The sequence below is a fragment of the Toxotes jaculatrix genome, chromosome 3 (genome assembly GCF_017976425.1).
Source record: "Toxotes jaculatrix isolate fToxJac2 chromosome 3, fToxJac2.pri, whole genome shotgun sequence".
NCBI lineage: Eukaryota > Metazoa > Chordata > Actinopteri > Toxotidae > Toxotes > Toxotes jaculatrix.
In genome coordinates this window covers 21,678,245-21,702,969 of record NC_054396.1, presented here as the reverse complement: position 1 = coordinate 21,702,969, position 24,725 = coordinate 21,678,245, and the positions used below count along the sequence as shown (strand labels likewise).

At 39.7% G+C, this 24,725-nt stretch overlaps 1 protein-coding gene across 4 annotated transcripts in view; it reads right to left on the bottom strand.

The window, feature by feature from the left end:
* tox2 (TOX high mobility group box family member 2) overlaps positions 1 to 24,725 on the bottom strand; it is a 111,501-nt gene that overhangs the window by 18,663 nt on the left and 68,113 nt on the right. For all 4 annotated transcript variants that reach the window (XM_041033485.1, XM_041033483.1, XM_041033482.1 and 1 more), the window contains exons 3-4: positions 23,840 to 23,899; positions 9,553 to 9,840 (exon numbers count right to left, since the gene is read on the bottom strand). In XM_041033485.1, the coding sequence (XP_040889419.1) occupies positions 9,553 to 9,840; positions 23,840 to 23,899 (348 nt within the window). The remainder of the gene's footprint in view (positions 1 to 9,552; positions 9,841 to 23,839; positions 23,900 to 24,725) is intronic.

The following is a 24,725-nucleotide window of genomic DNA, read 5'->3' as shown; positions in this document are numbered from 1 at the left end:
TTTGGATAGGGAAGGATAGCTCAGAAAATATTTGTCTGATATCTGATTTGCTTTATAGAAACCATCTCTGTTAATAGAAATATATTTAAAAAAAACAAGCTAACAGTATGTAAATAGTACATTGTTAAACTACAGACTTCAAATATTATGTTGAAAGTCTAGATTGAGCTAGATCTTTGCCTATGTTTTTTTCAGATGCCACCTGTTTTTGAATAATCAAAACACTGAATGCTCTAAAATTGTTTTTAATTAAAAACTCAGCATTCTTTTCTATTCTGATATCAAATGCAAACTCTGACAATCCCCTGATCTTTCTACTGAGCAGGATCGAGGACCAATGCTGCCCATGAATTCTGCCTGTGGCTTATGTCTCTTGGTCTTGGATGGTTGCAGCCCCACTATGAATTGTGTTACATGAATACACAAAGTGTTTTAATCAACCTGACTCAAGCCACTCTTGTGCACATTAGCAGACAGAGTGGCAGTGTTGTGTCGAACTGGTGGCTGGCGGCACAGCAGGGGAGACGTCCCTGAGTGAGATGACATGGGACGGCTCTCCACCGCCACCAGGGCCAAATATTCCTGGTGGTGAAAGCAGAATGAGCTGATGGATGGTTGAGATAGGGCACAGTGCAATATGGACACGATTTCATGGCATGATAAATCTCAGCAGGGGCCCCTGGCTAAGTGTAATATGAAATCCCTTATCTATGTATCTGCTTCATAACACCAGCTATCTGCGGCAGCTGAATCTGCCTTTGTTTCTTTAGCCTCAGTTCTTTGCTTGAATGCCACTGTTGATCACATCTACAGTATGGAGGGGGACGATGACAACAACATATGTACGATAACACATCTTTTACTCAGTTGTTTTTGAAATATGATGTGATAAATTATCTAAATTGAAAATTGTCAGTGTAGAGATCCTCTTCTATTACCTGTGATCACACTGATAAGCAGCATTATTAGAAGAGGTTTTACACAGCACTCCATACTGTGGAAGCTGGCCTGTGTTTGTACAAAACAAGTTTAAATTACACCTGCAATATAAATGAAATGCAATTTGTCTCACAGAACTGATCTCTTTAAAGTTCAGTGCGTGTGTTATTTAACACCATCTCTTTGGAATTTCTGATTAAAAAGAAAGAAATTAAGCCGGTGCTGTATCCTCTGATTAGTTTAATCTGAGAGGTTAATTGACTTTATCAAGGTGGAGAAAAAAGATGAGCTGCCATTCCAGCCTGCAATAAAAATCCCCCCAAAATGGTGAAATTGGAAAATAACCTATATTTCTTTTAAGATATTTCTTAATATACAACTACAGTTTCATATCACATTGCCAGAGAAATAAGGCACTTTCTCCCAGGAGATGAGAAAAGAATTGAATTTTTCCTTATCGGTCATCTATTTTTCCACAGAATGCTATTACTTGCTGCCTGCCGTTGCTAAGCAACAGGAAATATTAATAGGACCTTTTATTAGCTAGGCTTTACCAGTGGAGTACTAAAATGAGGAAGTGGAAAACATGAATGTGTTACATAAATCTCTGAACCTTTCAGGGTTTGCACAAGTCTCTGTTTGTCCAGTGATTTATGGCTGTGATGGTTCATTTATGGGAGAGGGAGGTGTGAAATGCCAAAATGGAACATTAGCCCAAGGGACAATTTGAAAATAAATAATCACAAAAAGAAAAAAAAAAAAAAAAAGTGAAAAACGGGAAGCAGTTTAAAGAACAGCCCTCCCCTTTCTTGCAGATTTCAAGAGGCCATCAAACAAGCAAGTGATTTTTGTTCTGCTGGAGGCATTGATCATTCAAAATCATCTAGGCCTGAATCAACATTGGAATAACTAATACAAGTCCCATTCTATCACTGGGCTTGTTGAACTGTGGTAAAAAGCGACAGACATTCCATCATTTTCTGCAGACGCTCTAATCCCTTTAAAAAATGACTGAAAATGAAGGTCTTTCAAAGGAGAAATAGGTTTTCTTCATCTGAATGAAAAGTATAGAATGAAGCAAAACCTCAGAGAGCAGAAAGTCTTTAAAAGGCAAAGGTACAACAAATTTAAAGTCTATATTGGAAAGGTCTAAACACACTTAATTACATTCATTTCTGAAAAGTCGCTTTATAGCAAGTCAAGGTGATATAATATTCATTCTTTCGACTTAAAATTAGGTCCAAGATTTTCTCTACAAATGCATCCCCTTATCTCCTTATCCACCTTTTTTTTCTGTTCCATGTTTATACAAAAACCAGCAGGTGTACAGTATGCGATAATACGTTGGCTGGGACCCTCCATCAGAGAGAGAACACATTAAAACACACCTCTGCACTCTTATCATTAATTCATCCAAGCTTGTCTGTGACAAGTTCAGTTGACATTGCAGCTCATATTTCATTCACACAGGCTTGAGGAGCGAGCACCTGCAAGGAGCACATAATACCTCATGAGGAAAAATACAGAAAGAAAAGAAAACGCCGGCATCCATCCAACTTAACATGACAATCAGGGTGGGATTAATACTTGATAATTAACCTCAACAACTGAAGATAAAGAGCTTGTGAGGAAATTCTTACATTTAAATGTTGTAACAAAAGAAATTAGAGTATGAATTTGAATATGAATGCAGCCGGCAGATCTTTAGGGTGCCACAACCCTCATTACGAATGAACTGACCCTCATTCAGGCAGATTCTCGTCTTGTATTCTGGAAAATAACAAATTAGATAATACCTGGGAGTTTGACGGAGCTCAGGCTGCGTCTGCATATAGCTCTCTCTGCTAATACATGGCCGTTATGCATAACATCCCCTGGCTGATAATACATTCATCATCTGTTACATATTCAAAACATCACACTCGAGCCAGTTTGATGATGGCTAATATTGCATGCATCATCGAGGAACATGAAAAAAACTTAATCAAAGATAATTTATTCCAGTTGCAGGCACAGGTCATATGAATTTGAGAAGGATTTTAAGTATACCATAATTGAATATGGAGCCTCTCTGTTCAAATAGTCTCAAACAGCACAAGTGTGAGACTCATATAAATATATCTATACAGTCAATAATAATATAGTTTAGCTTTAGGCAAGTTTTAGTGTAAATGAAGATGCTATAGAGAACAGCTTTGCTGGGGAGTCCAGAAATTATTCACTAGAAGCAGCAGAGATGTCTATCTTTCTGGGCTGTATTGATAAGATCAATGCAACCTGAGCATGGCTATTAAATGTCTAATGTGTTTTGGAACTTGTAGATGCTATGACAGTGGGGGCATTAACAGAGAGAGGCAGAGAGGGAGAGAGAGAGGCCCTGCCAAGTGCATCAGAGCATCAGAGAAAAGAGCTCTCTGAAAGATATCAGGTTTGGCCAGGAGGGGCTTCAGTCCGCGACACAATAAGCATCAGCAAGAAAAAAAAAAAGAAAGAAAAACTTATGAATTGAAAATGGCCTCTTTACAAAATTAGAAGAGTACAGTCAATTATTTCTTTCAGGTCTTGAGAGTCAGCAGAAGGAAAATTAACTTCCATCAGCTCTTCTCGCTCCTGTTGATGATTTACACTACCTTTAAGGATTAGGCTGGCCATATTCTATATTTTTCTTACTGGTCCTACTAACAATTAAGCCTGCAACTAACAAGGATTTTCATTTTTTTATGAATCTGCTTATTAGCTTCATGTTCAATCAATTAATCACTTGGTCTATAACATGTCAGAAAATAGTGAAAAATGCCATGATTACAGCTGACCTGGTTTACATGAATTTGAGAAGCTGTAACCATTGACTTTCTGGCACTTTTGCTTAAAAATGGACCTAAATGCAAACTGGAAATGTAGCAATTTTCTGTTGATCAACAAATTGATTAAGTTTTAACAAGTATTGCCTGTGCAGCCAGAGCCTAATACAGCTTATTTCCCCCCCTCGGTGCCACAGTCCTCCACTGTTGTCCAAAAACCATGAAAAACAAGGAGCCACATTGATGCACTGGCTAATGTATTCCTTTACTACCATGAACATGGGCACTGTCTATTCCACATACACCATCCTGCTGCTATAAATACCAACTAGAAAGCCAAACATGTACTAATCTGTGGCTGAAAATAATCCCACAAAATGCTCTGTTTACTCCTGTTTGAGCAACATTTGCCATGTGCAGCTGCTTTAGGAATTTACTGAGCTGCTTTTTTTTTTTTTTGAAACTATGTGTTTGTAACAAGCAATGATGGAAGAAGAACTCAGAAGTACTCGTTAGTATAAGCCATGCATTCAAAATTTTACGGAAGTAAAAGTGCAAAAGCTTTGACATCTACATATCTTAAAAGTATCAAAAGTAAAAGTACACAATGTGCAGAACTGGCCATTTCAGAATAATGTATATTATATAATTAGTGAGGCTGAAACTATTTGAGGCAGACTAATTTGTTGTTGTTGTTTTTTTTTTTTTGCAAATATATATATATATATATATATATATATATATATATATATATATATATATATATATATATATATATATATATATATATATATATATATAATAAGACACCAGTCTTATCCTTTCTCTGCTCTTTATTTTGCATGTAAGTGGGAATCTTGATACTTTTCATTGGTCAGGAGGTTCCACACCCACAACCCAGTGTCAGATCCACTGATAGATCTCAGTCTAAACACCATTTAGTGGTACAGTTCACCCAACTACCATAATCTACACACATGCTATCTATTCTAACAGCTCCCCGAGAATGATCAACTGCTGCCGTAATACTGCTCTACTCTAAATCCTTTTTGTTATATAATCGCCCTATTTATTTTATGTTTATACTGTTGCACCTGCAGTGGAGTACTTTCAAACGTGCTCATACTTGAATCACGTAGGCACACATTTAAAAACCAGAGGCACTCAGCCTTTTGTTGGGGCAGAATAACCTTATTTCACTCAACTGAATTATCTCTAAAATATCTAATAATGGAATCCAGGAGGTACAGAAAACTGGAGGTATACGCTCATTTTGAATAAGAGTTACCTCTTTCCTCTTTGCAATTTCTTCTTGCTTTCCTCCCCACAATGTCCCCTCTCTCTCTCTTTCTCTCTCTCTCTCCCTCTCGCTCTCCATCCTCACCCCCTCCTCTCTTCATCCAACTCTATTGCACTCTTTTCATTGCCCAGCTCACGTATTGAATCTGCCTGATGAAAACAGATCTCACTGCAGCACCACAATAGAATGGCTGATGCAGGAAAGATGAACCCTAATGGATTTTTTTTCAATGTGCTCAAGATTGAATATAAGGCCTGACCTCCAGATGTAGTGGATCCATTTCAACAGCAGATATATTGTTTATAGTGAAGACACAGAAACACACAGACACACTTGGACACACACATACAGTACAACATCAACAGCAGCGGCAGCAGAAAACCTTTTCGATCTACATATAGATTTCAAACACAATTTTCTTAGCTACCAAAACAGTCTAAATTTCAAATTAACCCTTGTTATTTATCTACCCATGTCAAGTGAGGTATTCATAATGATAGCATCTCATGTCTGAACTGCAGAGTTTGGTTAATTACTCTGCTCAACAGACTGTGTCAAGGTGAGGCACCGATTTAATAGACACTTCGCTCTCAGCACAAATGAACCTCTGCTACGGTTTGGTAGTTTCGCCAGGGAGACTATTTGATTTAGAAATTTCTGAGTTTGCTTTATATGCTGCTTTTTGCTGTGAAGCTGAAGCAGAGCCCTGAAAAGGACTCGCTATACGGCCAAGGAACTTCTCTCAGAGCCTGTTTGAAATATTGATATGTCTTGAAATGTCAAGATTTGGGAGGTTTACTTGCAAAATATAATCCCTGATAACCTGGTTCAGAGCATTTTTTGATTCAGTTGTGTAATTGCTTTTAGTTTTTTTTTCTTAATATATTTGCTTTTGTGTCTCCACTTTCAAAACCAAAAACACACTCCAAACCACCAAGGCCTTGTTGTCAGAGTAGCAATCACCAGCAGTTACCAGCATTTGTAGTATATCTTTTAAGCATGTGCTCGTTGTATGCCAGCTGAACATTTCAAATCTCATGCATTTTTATCACACAACCTGCAATATTCAATCTATTAAAACCAGCAAGTGTGGCCCTCTGTAGCAGTAACAAATATCCTGACTGCGGAGCGAAAGACTGGCCAATCAACCACTGTCTCCCCGCTAAAGGTCATGACCAAAATGTGAAATGAATATCAAGATAAATGACACATGAATCCAATACTCAGGGGAATATTCCAACATTATATATAATACATACATGTTTGTATTTCTGATCTTTACCAAGCCGTGTTTTGGCTATTTGCTGACTGTTGTTTATCCTTATCCCTCCTGTTTATGTCGATCATACATTCTGCTTAACCTTCATATGCATCTGTATGTATTTAACGTATCCTGTATATAATAGATCCTCTTTTCCTTTCATTAACATACACAAAACATGCTGCTGACTTATCATTCCTGATGGTACCTCTGACAGAAAAAGGACAATATAAAACATGTCTACCGTATTATGAACTGCACACTGATAATCTATTAAATTACCAGAAAGGAACAGCTGTTGAGTGCAGCTATTTCTGTATCTGTTTATGATATCCCAGTCGATATCAAGCAAAGTATGATGCTGTGAAATACTGACCTTCAAACCCTGAACACAAAAATCTTTGTATATATTAATGTTGTTGACATATGTTTGTTTTTCTTTAACCAAGTGATTTTCACTGCAACAATCTAAAAAAAAGCATCAACATCTGTCCATTTCAAAGGGACAGATTAAATATCTGACACTATCTCAAATGTTGAAGGAAGAGTGCACCTCTACTACAATATTTATATTTCACTTACAACAAAAAAAATCAGGTATTGATTTAAACTCCAAGCTCAGCCTAAGTTTCAATAATAAACTAAACTTTAAGGGCTATATGTGTGCTATAAAAGAGGCTGCTAACAAGAGAGCCTTTGGTTATTGCAGCATATACAATATGTTTCACACATAGGTTTTACATATATCATTTGTTGTAATAGAAACCTGCTCTATTTCCTGCAGTTCTCATGAATGCAATTATGGTTTGGAGATGCTAATTTGTGGAGGAGCAGGTCTGCGTGCAGCTGAGGGAGTAATCAGCGCGTATTCATGTTTGAAGGCTTGACAGATTGACTGATGCATGCTGTCGAGGTAGATATGATGCTGATGGATTTACCCACAATCCATCTCTCCATGCATCAGAGCTGACATGGCGACCACTGAACAATCATTCAGTTCCCCACTTAGCCCCCATCTTCATGTCTTGAAAATTACATTTACCTTATAAGGTATTTCACATTAGAAATGAGTGGTTTCTATAGGGTGGACTTCCTTTAAATGGCTGCTTTAGATGATTTGCAATGACCAAAAAACTTTGAGAATCATTTTAAAAGTCAAATTTGTCCAATCTTTCATATGCTACATCATAATTTTTTCCCCTAAATTGCAACCCAGTTTCTGCTTCAGTGTTTCTGTGTGTGTACATGCGAGACTTGATAGTTTTTCCACGTCCTCCTGGGTATCTCACACACAAAAAAAGGTTTCTTCAGTCTCAGCGTTTTGATATAAGCCAGTGCAGTTGACCAAAATTATACCACCAAACTAAAAGGGTTTAGTTTAAGTCCATCCCTCCTTCCTCTGAAACATCAGTTTTTAAAAAAAACTGTAATCAGGAGTGTAAATTTTCCAAAACATTTGTAACCATTACTGAAAATATATTCTTTGACTCCTTAAGCGTCTGCTTTCTGATCTCATGGGGTCCCTATACACTGAAAAAAATGTTTTGTTGAATTTACTCAATTTTAATGTGGAAAGTGGTTGCACGCAATACATCTAAATTCAGACATTTTTTTAAGTTGGCTGTACTTAATATTTTTGAGTAATTTCAAATAAATTATGTAAGTAAGAGTATTTGTTACTCTGGTTTCCTTAGTAATTCTAACTAAGCCCATGTTTAATTTACTTAAATTCATTATGTAATTCATATATTGTGGTTAGCTAATTTGTTATTGTGCTTTAAATTAAATTGTTTTATTCTACATATGCAAAATATTTTGATTCAATTCACAATTTTATTTAAAACAATCAAAATGCATATGTAGATGTGGGGGTGGCTGAGAAACTCTGTATACAACAATGAGTTGTGGCAGTCTGGAGCAATTCCCAATTCCATTTTATTTGAAAATAAAATGGAGTCTTGTTCAAAAACTCCACAGTAAAAAATGCACATTGGGCCAACCAGAAAGATAATCAAAAAGGGGGGAAAAAATTCTCAAGAGCACTTCTCAAGAAGAATCAAAATAATACAGAACAAAAGAATTTGCTCTAAACTGCCTTTCTGGCTATACCCTTAAATTTTGGGCCCATGGCAGGAGCTACAATCCAGAGCTGTGTTCAGGAGCTGTGCTTCTCTCCTTTAGGCTCCGGCCACCACAGCCTCCTCACTTTTATACTGGTGGACTGCACCAAGAAATCAATATCAATTATCTCTTCCAGCACACTTACAATAATCCCAATATTAAATAACATATTATCAAATAGAAGTTCAGTTAAACTTACTTTAAAAACATATTTCTTTTTAAACAAGATACTTATACAGGTCATTTCACCACAAAAGACAAAACACCCCTCCCACTCTACCACATTTGGTTTCTTCCCCTGTGAATCCCCCTATTTAACCAAATGGACCGCCCCAGCTCAGGTTTGGCTGTTCCTGGTCTGACAGAGGAAGAAGTGCAACAAAGGAGACAGGTCAACAAAATTTAAATTCAATAACTCAAATACACGATCACAGTGTGTCTTCTCTCCTTCACCCCCTCCTCCAAATGTTCATACCACACACATCACCACCAGCAGTTCACACCAGGATCAACATTCTGATAAAATCTACCTAAGAAAGAGCACATGTAAGGCACATGTGTAGCACATGCTACATGTGCACACAGTGCTCTTGAGAATTTTTTTTCCTCTTTTTTGCTTACTTTTATCTTTCTGGTTGGCCCAATGTGCATTTTTTACTGTGAAGTTTTTGAACAAGACTCTAATTTTGTCAAATAAAATGGAATTGGGAATCGCTCCAGACTACCACAACTCATTGTTGTATACCGGGTTTCTCGGCCACCCCCACATCTACATAAGCATTTTGATTGTTTTAAATAATAATAAATGTTGAATAAAACAATTTAATTTAAAGCACAATAACAAATTATGTAACCACAATATATGAATTACATAATGAATTTAAGTAAATTAAAGATGGGTTTAGTTAGAATTACTAAGGAAATACAAAAAAGTAACACTCAGAATTATCGTGCCGAAAGTGCTTATATAATTAATTTGAAATTACTAGTACAGCCAACTTAAAAAATATGTCTAGATTTAGATGAATGCATTGCGTGCAACCACTTTCAATATTAAAATTGAGTAAATTCAATGAAACATTTTTTTCAGTGTAGACCGGTTCTGTGCATGTCTGTGTAACGCTACTAACCGTGGGCATTTGGCTGGAAACGAGGTGGCTGTCCTGTGCCAGCATGTTCGACATCATGAGTGTGGGCAGCTCTGGGTAGGAATACGGGTTGATGAGCCCATTGTGTGGCAGCGAGTGGCAGAGGTAGCCTGTAGAGTCGTGCTCCATCAGGTGAAGAAGAGGAGGCTCGGGGTGGTTGGGTGGAGTGATGGGGGGGATCTCATAGTCCTCGTCCCCGGCTCCATTCCCACTGCCAGTGCCGCCACCTCCGCCTCCTCCCCCGCCGCCACCAGTCTGACCTGTGTAGCTCTGGGTGGAGGAAGACACAAAGAAAACAATAATAAGTGAGACATATTAGGCTCTATTCTCTATGCATTTCAGATGCAAACATTCAGTTTACAATAACACAGTTGCAAAGTAGGAACAGTTAGGATGCCGAGTCCTGCTCATTTCCTGCATAGGCCATACTGGGTAACTGGAGCACTTCCAAGTCTTGAATGGGTATAAAACACCCCCAGTTGAATAGTCAGTCTCGCAGAAGATGAGCAACTGCATAACAAATATCTAGTTCTTTGACAAAAAGTCAAAGGAAAAAGTCTTTAAAACAAAGGACAAAAGTCAACTACAACTCCCAAGGTGCATTTTGGTCAGAAACATCCAATCACCAAACTTAAAATTCAGTGCAGCGAACCAAAGCTAAAGCAGGAACTGGTAAATACATTCAGCATTTAAAAAAGTTTACCTGGATTCTGGGTCAGTTTTGGATGAATTTGGCAACTGTGGCAAAAAACATGCAGACTGTTGTATAAAAAAAAAAGTTTTTAACTTGGGAATTTACTGTGGTAAAAACCTTCTGTGAAAAGCAACTGCAACATTTAAGGTTGATGTCAGTATGGCGTTACAATTAATTCTACAACAATATCACTGTTTGGAGGGACAACATGGACAGTATAAAGTAGAATTTATTTACTGTGTTAACATCTTGTCATCCATTGTTTTCAGTTTCCTGCAATTCTTCATAAAGCTTTGTAAACTATTCAAATTCTGATCTGTCATTTTGTTAGAGTAGGTGTAATTTTGTTTCAAATGTTGAATGTCTCATTTCGGAACAAAACCTCAACGCTCAGCGATCGGTAATAAAGAAGACCAACAGCCTCTGTATTTGTGTGCTGTCGCGCTAACACAGTAAGTCCAATCAGATCAGAGTTCTGCACGGAGCAAGAAGAAAAGAGAAATAGCAGGGAAATTCAACGGGGAATGAAAAGCAATTTTGTCTGAGACGATCCAACTTGACTCCCATTGTAATGACTGAGTCAAATTAATCATCACAAATAATATTCTGGTGTCAGCCATTCAAGGGGTTTTTTAATAGAATTTTTATGATTCATGTCTAGCAGTATACATCAAACAGTCAGTTCTGCAACATTTCTGAAATCAATTCAATATCATCTTTGTGTAGGCTGTCATCTTCAGCAGCAGAGTGGTCATTTATCTCTCAAACAGATACTTTTAGAAAATAAGGGGCATGGGGAGATGGGAGAAAGGAGAAAGGATACAGGGCACATTTTTCCCCCCTTGTTTCTTCCATCCCTGTTTTAGTGTAAAGGTTAGTGTTAAGGGCTATTCTGTCATTTTTTGACCACATACATTACAGGTTTGTTAAAATATGTAGCAGAAGAGGTTGGCTTTTATGTGATAAGCATTATTCAGCTGCTTGGAATAAAAAAGGCCTGTTTTACTACCAGAAAAGCCTCCATTAGCCATGGTCTAATGTTGGTGTTTGTTAATTTTGAAGTGACAGCACCTTTAATTCCAGTGGAGTAAGCCTTTTTTATTTCCATTTGGATCACAGATTGTACCTTTATGCACATAGAAAAAGACAATTAGTTTTTTTTTTCACAATAGCTTTCAGCAGGATTAAAATATACAGTATCTAATGTCTTTTAAATGAATACCAATCTGAAGCTGTAAGTGCAATGAGAGGAATTTCATTTAGTTACAATACCTAGAATACTAAAACACCCAACTCTAATTTGAGCACAAAAAAAGGACGTTAGCCATGTTTTATTGTGAAGCCAGAACGCAGACACAGACTCAGCATTAACAGCACACTTTCATCTTCCTACATGTTACACCAAATGAAAAAAAGAAGAGAAAAAGAAGTGTGATTGCTTCAATTTGATTTACTTTGTCCTGATATAGCCTGCAAGCCAGTTGATATTAATTTTCTGGACTGTCCTTTGAAGACAGATGTTTTTGTAAACCTTTGGGGATAGTGTTATTGTTTGGTCTAATGGACAAGAAAACGAACATTTCCTGAGATTCAATTTCCCTCATAATTGTTGGAAGGAAACTAAATTGTCTGCTGTAAACATTGGAGCCATTGTGTGAAGTGAGTCCCTGTGCATGTCCCTCGGAGCCTTCGCGTCGCTGTCATCCTTCACCGTGCCTCACTATGACTGTGGGTGACCACTGTGTAATCTAAAGACTGCCACGCTTAGTCATCATCCAGCATGTTCATCAACCTTTTGTTTTCTCAGTGTATAAATATATATCCAAGCTACAGAAACATTTTCCTGGTCCCATCAGTTGCTTTTGATTGTGCAAAGGGACGAGGACTGAGTATGTGTCATGTGTTAGATTGCTGTGAAGGCTCATCCAGTGCCCTTGATGATAAAATGTAAATACCAAGGACGTTCCCAGTTGGATTGTGGCAAGATAAATTATTCATATGCCTCTATTCAGAATGAGATTGCATGTACAGAACCACATGTACACTCTGGCTAATGTATACTCTTTTCTCCTTTAAAAGTAAAATCCAAACAAAGGCAATGTATTTGATGGATTGTATAGACCAGCATGTGTCCTAGTATGGAATAGGCTTTTTAAACAAAAGGCTCCTCTCCTCTTTTTTTTTTTTCTTCTATGAGGTACTCGTCATTGGTTTACTTGCAACAGTCAAGGCAACACTCCTACCAAAAGCTGCATTACACAGATTCTATTTTCTCACTGAAACACCCTTTATTTTCCTCCTCTGATCAATACCACACACTATAGGGAACATTATTTCCAATACACAGTATGCTCAGTCTGCTCAGTGAGCGAAACACAATCTGTAACATTTTAATTAAGAGACAGATCTCTCGACTGTAAGTGTTACATACCAGCACACCTTTCATTTGAAAGAAACAGATGAATAGACAGTTGGTCTGGGACTGAGAGAGAAAATAACATTGATTGGGGAGCTTTCCAGCTTGTCTTTTATTTGGCACAGATCTCTCCCTCCCTCTGTAACACTGCCTGAGTATTCAAGGCCTTCTGGAGATGATATTGACTGTGGCTAATGGCTCATTATCTTTACATTCTTCTTCTTATTAGAATATTGTTGTGACGCCTGTAGAAATCTGTATTTAGGACATACCCCAATTAATGTGAAATTGTATATTCATTCCATAAAGTGTCAAATATAATTCACAATAAAAAAAATAAATACATTAAAAAAATAGTTGCGTACCTTTTAGTCCTTATAAATGGCTACATGATCTGGTCATAATATTGTATCTAGAGCTGAAATAATTAGTCAAGCAATCGGTTAGTCGTTATTTTGGAGGTTTGGTTGTGTTGTGTTATTTGGACAACACACTATTTACTGTTTTTCAGCGTTTCACAGAGTAAATGGTTAATTGATTCTGTAATGACATAAATCATTAGTTGCAGCCTTACTCATATTATTTGCTGGTTTCTTAGTATATTACCTCAAAAGAAATGTCATTATACGAACATTATTTTGACAGGTGGCCCACACACTGAACATTTTCTCTTACAAATAATCTCGCTAGACATCACGTCACACGCGCTTGTTGCTCGTGTGCCACACAGAACCAGAGTTTGGAGTCCTCCCAAGTCAGCGTTTGTTTCGGAGAGAGAGGGCGGGACCGACAGCTCGGAGACAGACGATGACAGATCTGCCTTACCACTAATGTGCACTTATCTGCCTATTGGAGAGCTTTGTCACAGCAGTGATTTATGCTTAAAATCCCCCACACACACTACCACTTCCATCACCTCCGACACTCTTCGTTCCAACACCTTCCCGTATCCACCGTGCAGTGCTCACAGCACAGAGACAAAGTCAGGCCCCGTTATCTCTCCTTTCCACGCAGTCCGGTTTGCAAAGAAAACAGTGGATTTGTCTTTGGGAAGAGTTTGAGAGGATCATTTATTTTCATTCACTTTGCCATCGCTCTCCCAAAGGAAGATTATACTGTATGTTTATGAATGATCCTGTTTACTAGTGTACACAGAGCTGTTGTTTTAATGTAACAGCAGAGGCAAATAGTGGCTGTCAGACTACAAAGATCACTTACTAATCTGAACAGCATGAACAGTTCTGCTATTTCTGTTTATTGGGCTGTTTGTTTTAGATACTCCTCTTTCTCTTTCCCTCTTTCCTCTTCCTCTCTCTTTATCCATCCATCGCTTTGCGCCAACTCAGGCTTAATTAAAGCCATAGCTGCTCTTCTGCTACAATATCATGTCAGGGGGTATCAACACACCACAAAGCCTTCACTAGCAGAGCCCAAAGAGAGGGAGGGGGAGAGGGCCCAAGATCCAGTTACAGCCACCCTACACCTCCATTCTCCTCTGCCTCCCTTGGCTGGCCCAACCCCGACCTGGCCTGTGCCTCGCAGAGCCCAAACAGTTCTGGTCCCTGCTACGCATTCCCCGGTCACCCACCCCCCTCACCCACTCCTACCCATCCCCCCTGTCATCTCATCTGTCTCTAAAACAGCCCGGCTGCATTATTTATCTGTCACTATGTTACTGTTTGGAAATCATGAAAGGGGCGGTGGGGATGGGGATGCTAAACCACTGTGTACTCGGTTTCTGTCCGGTGAATGAATGGGATGGGAGGGTGGGAAGAGAAGAAGGTGGGAGCGAGATGGAGATGGGGAGCGAGCAAGGGGGTGAGACGAGGGAAAACTATTGTCAAAGGCACACTTTTTCTAGGAAATAAAATCCAGCTACTATCTCCTCAGCACCAGCCACAGCTATGTGAGACGAAATGATGCTGCTCCGTGACAAAAATTCTTTTTATTTATCATTATAGGAGGGAAAATATGGTGGGAATGGAAAGAATAATTAAGGCGGGCACCAACCGTCCAAAGTCCAAAGATACAGATGGCCCCATTCACCCCAGATACTGAGCTGATTACTAACTAACCTCCCATTGACTAAAACCAGCCTTTCTAATTGCATATATATTCCCCCTTTTCTTTTATGTTTCCTTCCCCTTTTCTCCCTCGTGTATCCTGTTCCCTGTGCTCGTCTCACTTGTCAGTCAAGGTCAGAAGGTCATCCTCATCTGATCGTGTGTCAGAGCAGATTAGAATCAGAGCTTTTGTGCCATGTCATATTTCATTATGCATTTGACTCATCTCGCAGGTCAATGGGTCAGTGTGATTTGATTGGATGACAGAAATGATATAATTTGTGTTTAACCCTAGGCTGTATGAGGCTCTGAGTGGCGTACTAATGCATTTTGCAAAGACGGGGCAGGCCCTCTCCACAAGCGACTAATTTGAAGTGGCACACCACAGAGTTGAAGGAGAGCCAGAGCTATTGCACAACATGCTGAGGTTATAAGAGAGGCTTTATCAAATAATAAACACAACCTCCCTTGTGCCTCTGTTTCTGTCTGTCTCTCGCATGCTTTCTTTTTATTCTGCAAAATGATGCAAGTACCCAGACATTAACTTCCTTCTGCGTCTAATACGTTACTTTTACCCTACTTTTTCCTTTCTTTATCAATTTGATTCACTGAAAATGTGTCACCGACCCTCTTCTTGCTTGTTTTTCTATTTCTCTCTGCCTCTGTTTCTTCCTCACTGTCTAATAGCACTTGATTTTGGCAAGAGAGGAGACTAATGGAGAAGTGCTGTCAGCAACAACAACCACATCATTATTGCTGAACATTCAACTGGAACACAAACAACATTCAAATAGCTCCCAAATGAAAATATAATTGAATAGACATGTAACAGTGGCAAAAAAATATCAACCGAGTTATTGTTTTAAAGAGGAAAAACAACAGGTTTTATTCTTTAATAAATAATCATCTATTTATATTTTCCTCTGCTGGTTTGTGCCAAATGCACAGAAAGAGTTCAGGACCTTGTGGTACTAATGATATGCAGATGCTGCCCAGTGTCAGTGAAAACTCAACTGTGATCTCCACTAATGTGGTTGGAAAACAAACCATGGGCGAACAAGATAGCTCAGGTTTCCCAATAGTCATCTAGAGTGATTGTGATGCCGATGTTGATACTGCTGTGGGTGACGGGGGACGAGGGGGAGAGTGGAGAGAGGGGCAGGAGGGTGAGTGGAGTAGAAAACGAAGAGGAAGCAGCAGAAAAGAAGGGAGGGAGGAGAAAGAGATGACTCCAACATTTCAAATGAGGACCATAATCAAACTTATTGCCTGACAGGGTGAATCTAGGATTACAATGTTACATTGGCAGACATACAGCATTATTTCAAGTCTCTTCTGTCTCTTCTGTTCAGAGCAGCCATGTCTCCTGGAGAGGAAGGCCCTCTTAACTTCGCTCATTGGCACACCACTGTCTGTTCTGCAAGGCTTAACAACAGCCACAGCTATTGCTGACCACACAGAAGCTGCCCAGAGATTCGACAAGGCCAAAAAACAGCAGCCAGTCAACTGTTTTTTAATTTTTAATGACTCTTCAGTTATCTACTTTTCTTCGCTCACTGTCAAAATCATTATTAGCATGTGGACAATGGTGCTTCTGTGTCTGAATGACAAAACTAATTATTGTTATAAGAACAAGTAAATGGACAAAAAAGCAGCACAATAAAGGGTTGGTGGATCTGTACCGACTGACTCTAACAATGTTGAACATAACAAAGGGAGCGCTGATGGCGCAGTCATCCAAACAAACGCGCATTATTCTGAGAATTGTTAGGATCCTGTCACCCACAAATAACTCTGCTTTACACCAGGAGAAGGAGGGTGTAAAGTGCATGTGGCTGGTGAGAGTGCATGTGCGTCTGCGCCTGTGTGCGTGTGTGTCATTTAATCTGTGTAACAAATGTGTATCTGCATGCATTTCTGCCTGCGCAAAACTGAGTGCAATAGCTCTTGAATTCTTTTGTGCAGATTTTATAGGTATCCCGGATACTTTTTTTTTTTTTTAACAAAAACCTACTGTAAGAGACTGTCTGCTCTGTGTGTGGTGTCAGTGTGTTCTTAAGTGTCTCCCCTCCCCAGTTCAGAGTCAATGAGGCTGTGTATCGGAGGCTGGCACAGCTGGTGGGAGCAGGAGACTAACATCTGGACCCACGCACTCTTGGTGCCATTGTTAATAAGAGGCTGGTGGGGAATGGAGGGGAGTGGAGGAGACAGCTCTCCAGTGTCAATGAACCTCCCTGTCTCTCACTAGAGCTCTGCACGGCAACTCATACTTGATGCATCATAAAAGTGTTCACAAAGGGGCCTCCACCATTGCAACATATCCACAACTAACATGTCAGAGTTAAATCCGAACAAGCGCAGTTAAATGGGCCTGATTTTTGTACTTTTCAGCAACATTAGCAGTGTGCCTCTGGGGGTGGAAATGTTGAACATTTTTGATTTTTTATGACCTGGCTCCACAACTACTGGGCTGATTACCATGAACTTTGGTACAGAAGGTCTGTACCAATGTCATTCTAAGTTATTTGAATCAGGACAAGTCAGTCAGAGAAAAGTGTATGGAATTTATTTCTGAGTGATTAATTCTTCTGTTCTGTATTGTCTTACATGGAGACCTCCACCTATGTTGCACTACTACTGGATTAAAACTGACACACAAATACATAACTGTAATGTAAAAATTTACTGTAAAAGCTATTTGCCCAAGGAATTGTACCAATATCCTTGCTGTGCATTGCTTAACAAGTTTAATAAGACATTATATTGCCTCATTTCTTCTTTCTCTGAGCAGAGGAAATAAGTCAACATGGATTGATGTAAGCCCAGGGCTTTTCTCATACCATGAAGACACTGCATCAATAATTAACCAAGTATTTTTGCTAACGAATCTTGGTTCAATGGAACATTTTCCCCTCTAATAACCCATAGTTTCTTTTTCACAGCCATGAGGGAAAAGCTGTTAAAGGCAAACTTTCTAAGTTTTATTTTTTAAAGAGATAGAAAATCTCTGCGTTTATGAAAAGGCTAAACAGACATTGGCCATTTCATGTCTTTTATAATAGTCTGGCATGTGATCTCGCACAAGAGTGAGTGTTTGGTCTCTCATCATTCTATCCAGTGGGGTGAAAGGCCTAGACAAACACATTAAGGTTGCCATTAGTTTCATCTGATCACCTGGGGCAACAGAGGGATGGACAGCTTGGCAGAGTGAGGGCCTTACACAAATATACAGCTGTGCATTTATATGTGGTGCCATGTCAGATGAGTATTTCAAACAGAGGGCTTTTAAATGGGGCGAGAGCGCGTGAGGAGGCTGAGGTGGGGGGGTTTCCAAATGACTGTAAAAAGGCCACGGGGAGAGAGCTTTCCATCTTTCTGCTGCCGCGACAAATATGCCTGCACATCTTTTTGCTTTGTCTCCGCTCCCTGCTTCGTCAGCGAACAGCTATAGAAATATTTTGGCAGGCTGCTCTTTGTTTTCATTTTCACAAAAGATGTAGGGAGGGAATGAGAGAAAGAGAGAGAGAGAGAGGAAGAGAGAGGGGAGGGGGCAGGTGGGAGAGGTACTGGGTAGGAAAGGTGAAGGGATGTTGTCAGAGGTTTGAGGGGGCATTTGAAAAAAGGAGGATAAGGAGAGGAGTGGAGGAAGAGTGGGAAGGTGGGTGGAAGGAAAGCAGAAAAGGTAGAAAGACGGACAGAAGGGGAGACAAAAAGGGGGAGTTGGGGAAAGAGGGGAATAGCCGAGGTAGGAGAAGAAGAAGCTGAAGTACTAGTGAGAAGTAAGAAACCAGGGGTATGTGTAAATGAGATAAACCAGGTGAGGTGGCACATAAAGGGGAACAGGCAAGGGACTGGGAAGATTGGGGTGACGAGTGGAGGGTGAGGCACAAATTGGGAGACTCAGTAGGAAGAGGAGGGGGCAGGTGGAAGCATAGGAAAGGAGGAGCCTGCCACTCTGGTCCCCAGCTCCAATCTAAACAGCAGGAGGAAGCTGTAAATCAGACTAATGCGGCCAAGCTGTAATTCAGACCAGCAGGGCCAGGGCGCTGGTGCAGGGACCCCGAACGGCGGGAGTTTACAAAACGCCGCCGCAAGGCTTTAATCAGTGCAACGATCCGAAGATACCGTCTCCCCCAATCAGCAGGCTTCCTGTCAGTCACACACGGCTGAACCTGACCAATCACGCTCCACCATGGATTCCAGACATGCTGGCTGGGCTTTGGGCTGCAGCCAAACAAGAGAATTACTCATCCTAACTGGAAAGGTGGAATGGGCCTTTAATTCAGAGCATAGAGGGACGAGGTGATAGATTTGTCAAAGGTTGGACATAAAAGACTATGGGATCATGTTCTACAATGGTTCATCAGAAACATATGGGGGAAAGATGAGAGACACAGGGGAGCCGTAGAGGACGACTAAATCATATTTATCTGACTGGAGTTTCTAAAGTTTAAGCAGAAAAACTGTGTGACAGACATCATATCTGTTCAAATCTGTTAACAAGAGTTCTTACACCACTAAATCTTTCATTAAAAACATTTAAGAAGAATAAAAACCAACACAAAGACCTCATTACGAGTTCAGTCTATCAGTGTGTTTTCCAAACTTGATAATAATCAAATCTTTTCGCTGCCTTGTAAAAAAAAAAAAGAAAAAAGAAAAAAAAAGACTTTCCATCGATCTACAATCTGTCTCAGCTTCTCTGTCTCACAGATCTGCTGTTGGCACTCAAACACCTCCCTAATTACGATTACAACACCCAAGGGGCCAGCATAATCCTTGCCAGCAGTGACTTAACAACATAATAACTGAGACGAGAAATAGCATCAAACTTACCGTTAAAACATCATTTAAACTCCCAGCATTTAAAACAGGCAGACCAACTTTCAAATCACTCGTTACCAGAAGCTGCCTTTTCATACCTGCATTTTACTAAAAGGGGAAGGAGGGCAATGCATTAACTTAAAAGTGAGCGGAAAATGCAAATGTAGTCCACTTTATCATCGGGCATTCAAACAGACCCTTTCAACTCGGCAATCCATAATATTTCAGCTTTGATGCTCAGGAAATGGCCACAGCTCGAAGGTAACGCTGAGCTGGATTCTGCTGTACTAGTAGCGGGACTAGTGTGACTGGCTGGGCTACACACACACTGTGCATGTTAAAACCACATGCAGCGTCTTGGCAGCAAAGACGCTACAGCAGCAGCCAATCAATAAAACCTTGTTACGCTAATTGCAAGATCATAATCTCCGTTCCTACTTCTGCTGAATATCCAAACAGTCACTCCATTAGCTGAATTATTCCCCTGTGCAGTTTCTCCATCTCTCTTTCTACCCACTCTTCCATTTCTTCCTCATGTTCTCTTTGCTGTGACATATTTCTCTCAAACAGCAGTTCTGCTAAATGAATTCATAAGTCAGGGAGAAAGACATCAAAGCAAAGCATTGTCAAGGTAAAGTGCTGATGAAGTATACTGTTTCTTTCACTTTGCTGCAGAGCTATGAGAAGGCATCTCCACAGTGCATTATCTTTGATCGCATCGCTCTCCACTGTTCTGTTAAGTGTTAGCAGGAGAAATCCCACTTCAGGTGAAGGTCTACTAAGACCTTGATTTAAGGGGGAAAAAAAGGAAAAGACTCTTAGGAGGTACTCTTCCACTTCCCACCTTGGAGATTTGGAAGCATGTCACTTTCTGTGCTGGAGGGTCAGATCGAACCTCTGTGAAGATGCCGCAACAAGCTCTTTGTTGTTGCTTACTCTTTTCTACATTGTTGCCACGACAATGGTCAGTGACCACAGGGGAAGAGAAAGAGCTTGTTGATGCCAAGATCAGGGTCCGTGACCTTGTCAGCGAATCACTAACACTTTGTCACTCCACTGGGGGTGGGGGGGGGGGACTGCAAGAAACACTACAGAGAACTAAGCAGGGTCAGACTACGATGCTCATGGGAACATCGATATGACAATGGCACTGACCCGGTTTCCTTGTGACTCATCACGAGAACATACCCATCTAAACATCTCACTATTTGATGCGGTTACTTGGTCAGAGTTACTCAACGAGGCCATGCCAACGTCCTTTATGAATGTACCGCATGTTTAAAAAAATGTACTGATATAGGTGAGCCACATTAAATGGAGCAATTACATTGAAGTGGGAGACAGCTGAGCACTGAGAAACACACTTTCACACAGTTTAGAGGTGGAACCGCTGACCCAAATGCATTTAAATGCAACGGGGGGAGAGAACGAGAAACAGAGTGAGAGAAAGAGCAAAAGAGGGGGAGTCGGAGAGGCTGGGAGAAAGAAAGATCGAGAAGAAAAGTCAGATAATAAAGCAAGCAGAGAAAAGTGAGCTTTAGGCAGTATAATTTGTTTTTCTTCAAGATGGAATATTTTGAGGATAATACAGCTAATGTATATACTGTACAGCATGTTTCTTGAAGAATAAAACTACTTAATAAAAAATTATCCCTTCAGCTATCTTATCTCTGTTTCTCTCACCAAGTCCATTTGCAAACAGCACAAGCATAAACACATTTATAGTTTCTTAATATATTCTAAGCTTAACTTTAACCACCCAAACACCGATCCAATGAAACATGCTTACTTACATACAATACTTATTATATACAAATTGTTATAATATATTTTATTACAGTTAGAATAGGAGAAACAAATGCACTTCACCAATTTGTACTGACAGGAAATCATGCACAGATAAATGCAATTTGATTGGCACCTGTTTCTAAAACTATACAGTGTAATCATGCTTAACAGGATTTGTGTATGCAGTGTGTTTACAATGGAAATATGTAAAAAAGCAAGTATACACAAAACAATCAGCATGCATGCTAAAATGTATGAGTATGCGGCTGACGTACAGAATTCTCCCACAATGCAGTTCCCAAAGGAAATGTGGGAGCTGCTAATAATAGCAGATAATAATAGCAGGATAAAATTTAAACTGGTGGATGGTGGTGAAACAGCTCCAGAAACATCTCGGAAAACATAAAGAAAGAAATAATTTAATTATATAACTGTTACCTTTTTTTTGTGAGTATTCATTATAGATCATAGATTTTCCTCAAGCTTTTTCACCACTATCAACAGACCCTCAAAATGCTAGTATTTTTAGTATGGATACTGATTTTTTCAGGTGCACTTTGTGAGTATTCCAGTGTAAACACACTGCATACTTAAAATCAGCTTGAAATTAGTATATAGTTTGGAATTAGCTAAGGAGCTGCATGTCAGTGATTTTTGTTATTTCTTCCATCTCTATGTTTTGTTGTCGGAGTGTGTGTCCACCCCTAAGGCCCTCCCTGATTCTAGCTGTCAGAGGGAAAGGGAGGCTAAACTTGGTGAAGCGGAGAATAGAGCAAGGCACATGTCAAATATGAGGGGATCTTGAGTAAACAAAGTCTAACACAGAGCAAAGCAAAATCGTCTCTCATCCCATCACCATCTTTCATGCTATTTCCCACTCTCTGTCTCTTTTGCTTCCTTGATCCCTACCTTTCTCCCCCTCTCTTTCTCTCTGTCTATCTTCTATGCAACATTTGCAATGTTTTATCTGTCCCCCAGTAATTCAGCAAAAAACATTGTGCACATCAGCACAACTTGTAATCAGTCAATCAGCACCGCTGCAAAACTACACGTGCTGAATCAAAGTGGGCGATAAAAGCAGCTGTTCTTAACGTTTTTTTCAGACAGCATGCGAGTATCTGCAAGGGAGATCTGTCAGATAACAACACTATCCTACAGAATATCACTTTGAGACAGACATATTTATTGTGATACATATCTAAATAAACTTCAGGACTCATATATGAGAAGCAGCATAAGCAGATCTGTGTCTTATTCTAGGTCCCGAGCCATATTTTAACAAACCAGAGCATTAAGAAATTAAGCAACAAATGCAACAGAAACACTGAACTACTGTAGCCTGTGGGTTGGTTCTAATAATTGCAATTGACAGGGACAAATTCCCTGTTCCCCTGTGTATGTCAGATGGGCTTATTCCCAAACTCCACAAATCCCTCTGTCCAAACACAACCATATGGTCTCCCAGTTGTTCACAACCAGCTGTGCTACAGTGTATCTGGCATGGTTGCCACGTAACTGTAGAAGAGCACTGACTCTCCCTCCATTCTAACTTAATAAATCCTTTGTCATGAGGCCAAAACTCACTCAGAATGAAGCTGCATTTTCTGCTTGGCTTTTACCAGTGAAAAGCCAAGCAGAAGTGAAAATAGAGTGCACAGAGTATGATTGCATAATTGGAATACAGTGAATTTAAACTTTATGATGGCTGAGTTAGCTTAATGGTTGACACCGTCAGCTCAGAGATAGAAAGTCCCAGCACTTTCTGTGTGGAATCTGAATACTTTTGCTTTTGCTGGTTTAGATGCTCTGATTCTCTCATACTTACTGTGGGAGAGACTGTTTGAAGTAGACTGTGATGGACTAACATCCTGTCCAGAGTGTTTCCATGCCCTCTGCCCTGTGCATGCTGGGATATACTCCAGCTTCAGTGTATAAAAGACAATAAATATATATGGGCCTATATATTTTTTATAGAGGAACCATTACTTTTTAAAACAACCATATCATCTGTATACTTTATGTTTTGAGAATCTAATAAAAAAGAAATAACTAAAGTGGTTATATTTGAAGACAGGCTTTCGACATAAGTAAGCAAAAAAAATAAGCAAAATATTCGACTGTATTTCATCTCCAGGTTCTAGGACTAGAAGAAATGTATTTCTGTTTGTTCTACACTGTGAACACTATCACTCATATTAACAAACCCGTGGGAATATTTCACCCATCCAGAGTGCAGGATGTTCTGTTACATCTGTCAGCGTAAAAAATGGTGAACTAATTGGAATATTTTTTTGAAAGATTTCAGTCCCTTTGCTTTCAGCTGATGTCCTATAACTCTGTGGTTGTTTCAGTAACAACAATTTGTCGTCCATCCTAACAAGCACGAACAACGGCGGAAGGTAAATGGCTCGACAGCAACTCCGGCAACAATCGCTGGGAACAGATGAAATAGCAGGTACTCCATTAGGGGCAATTTGAACTCACCTGGTTTGGCGGGAGGAACTCATGGTTGTTTTCATTCATGTACATGTTGTCACCATCAAACTATAGAGAGTGAGAGAGAGAGAGAAAAAGAGAAATGAGAAAACAGTTAAGCAGAGACCGACACATCACAACAAGGACAGAAAAGAGAGATTTTCAGTCAGTCAGTAGAGATACAGAAACAGTGTAACACAGCAGCCTAATGACTGCAAGTCCTCGGCTTATAGACCTCGATGCTCTGGTGGATGTCAGTAATTACAGTTCATTAGAGACACGTATAATTAGGCCCTGTCAAAGCTTGTGCAACTCACACTCTTCGTCTCAGCTTGCCTACAGCCTGAGTTAGTGTGTGTGCAAGTGTGCACACACCTAACTACTGTGATTCCACGGGTGTCACAAGGCGACAAAGGCATAACAGAGAGATAATCACAACACTGGGAACTCGACACTCACACCAACGGGCATCTAGTTAGTCAGCCACCAAGTTGTGCCGTCACTCACAAGCATAGCAGATCCATTTCCATTGATGAAAAGTTTACAATGTACACTGCACTGGCTCCAGGGATTACAATATCAGTGTCGGTCTGACCACCACTTTGGTCAAGACTGGCATAACACAACTACTTTTTACAGATTACCATAAAATGTGGTACAGATATGCTTGGTTCCCAGAGGTTTAATCCCAGTTTAGCAATCCCCTGAGTTTCTCTCCTCAATAACTGTTAAAGGAATTGGCAGGAAATTTGCTAAAAAACATTCAGGTCCCCCTCAGAATGAATTGTAACCATTATGGTGATCCGATGACTTTTAATCTAGCACCACCATCATGTTATTTGTCCAGTATTTTATTTTATGACCAAATACCTGCAAAAATAATGACATTCCCATC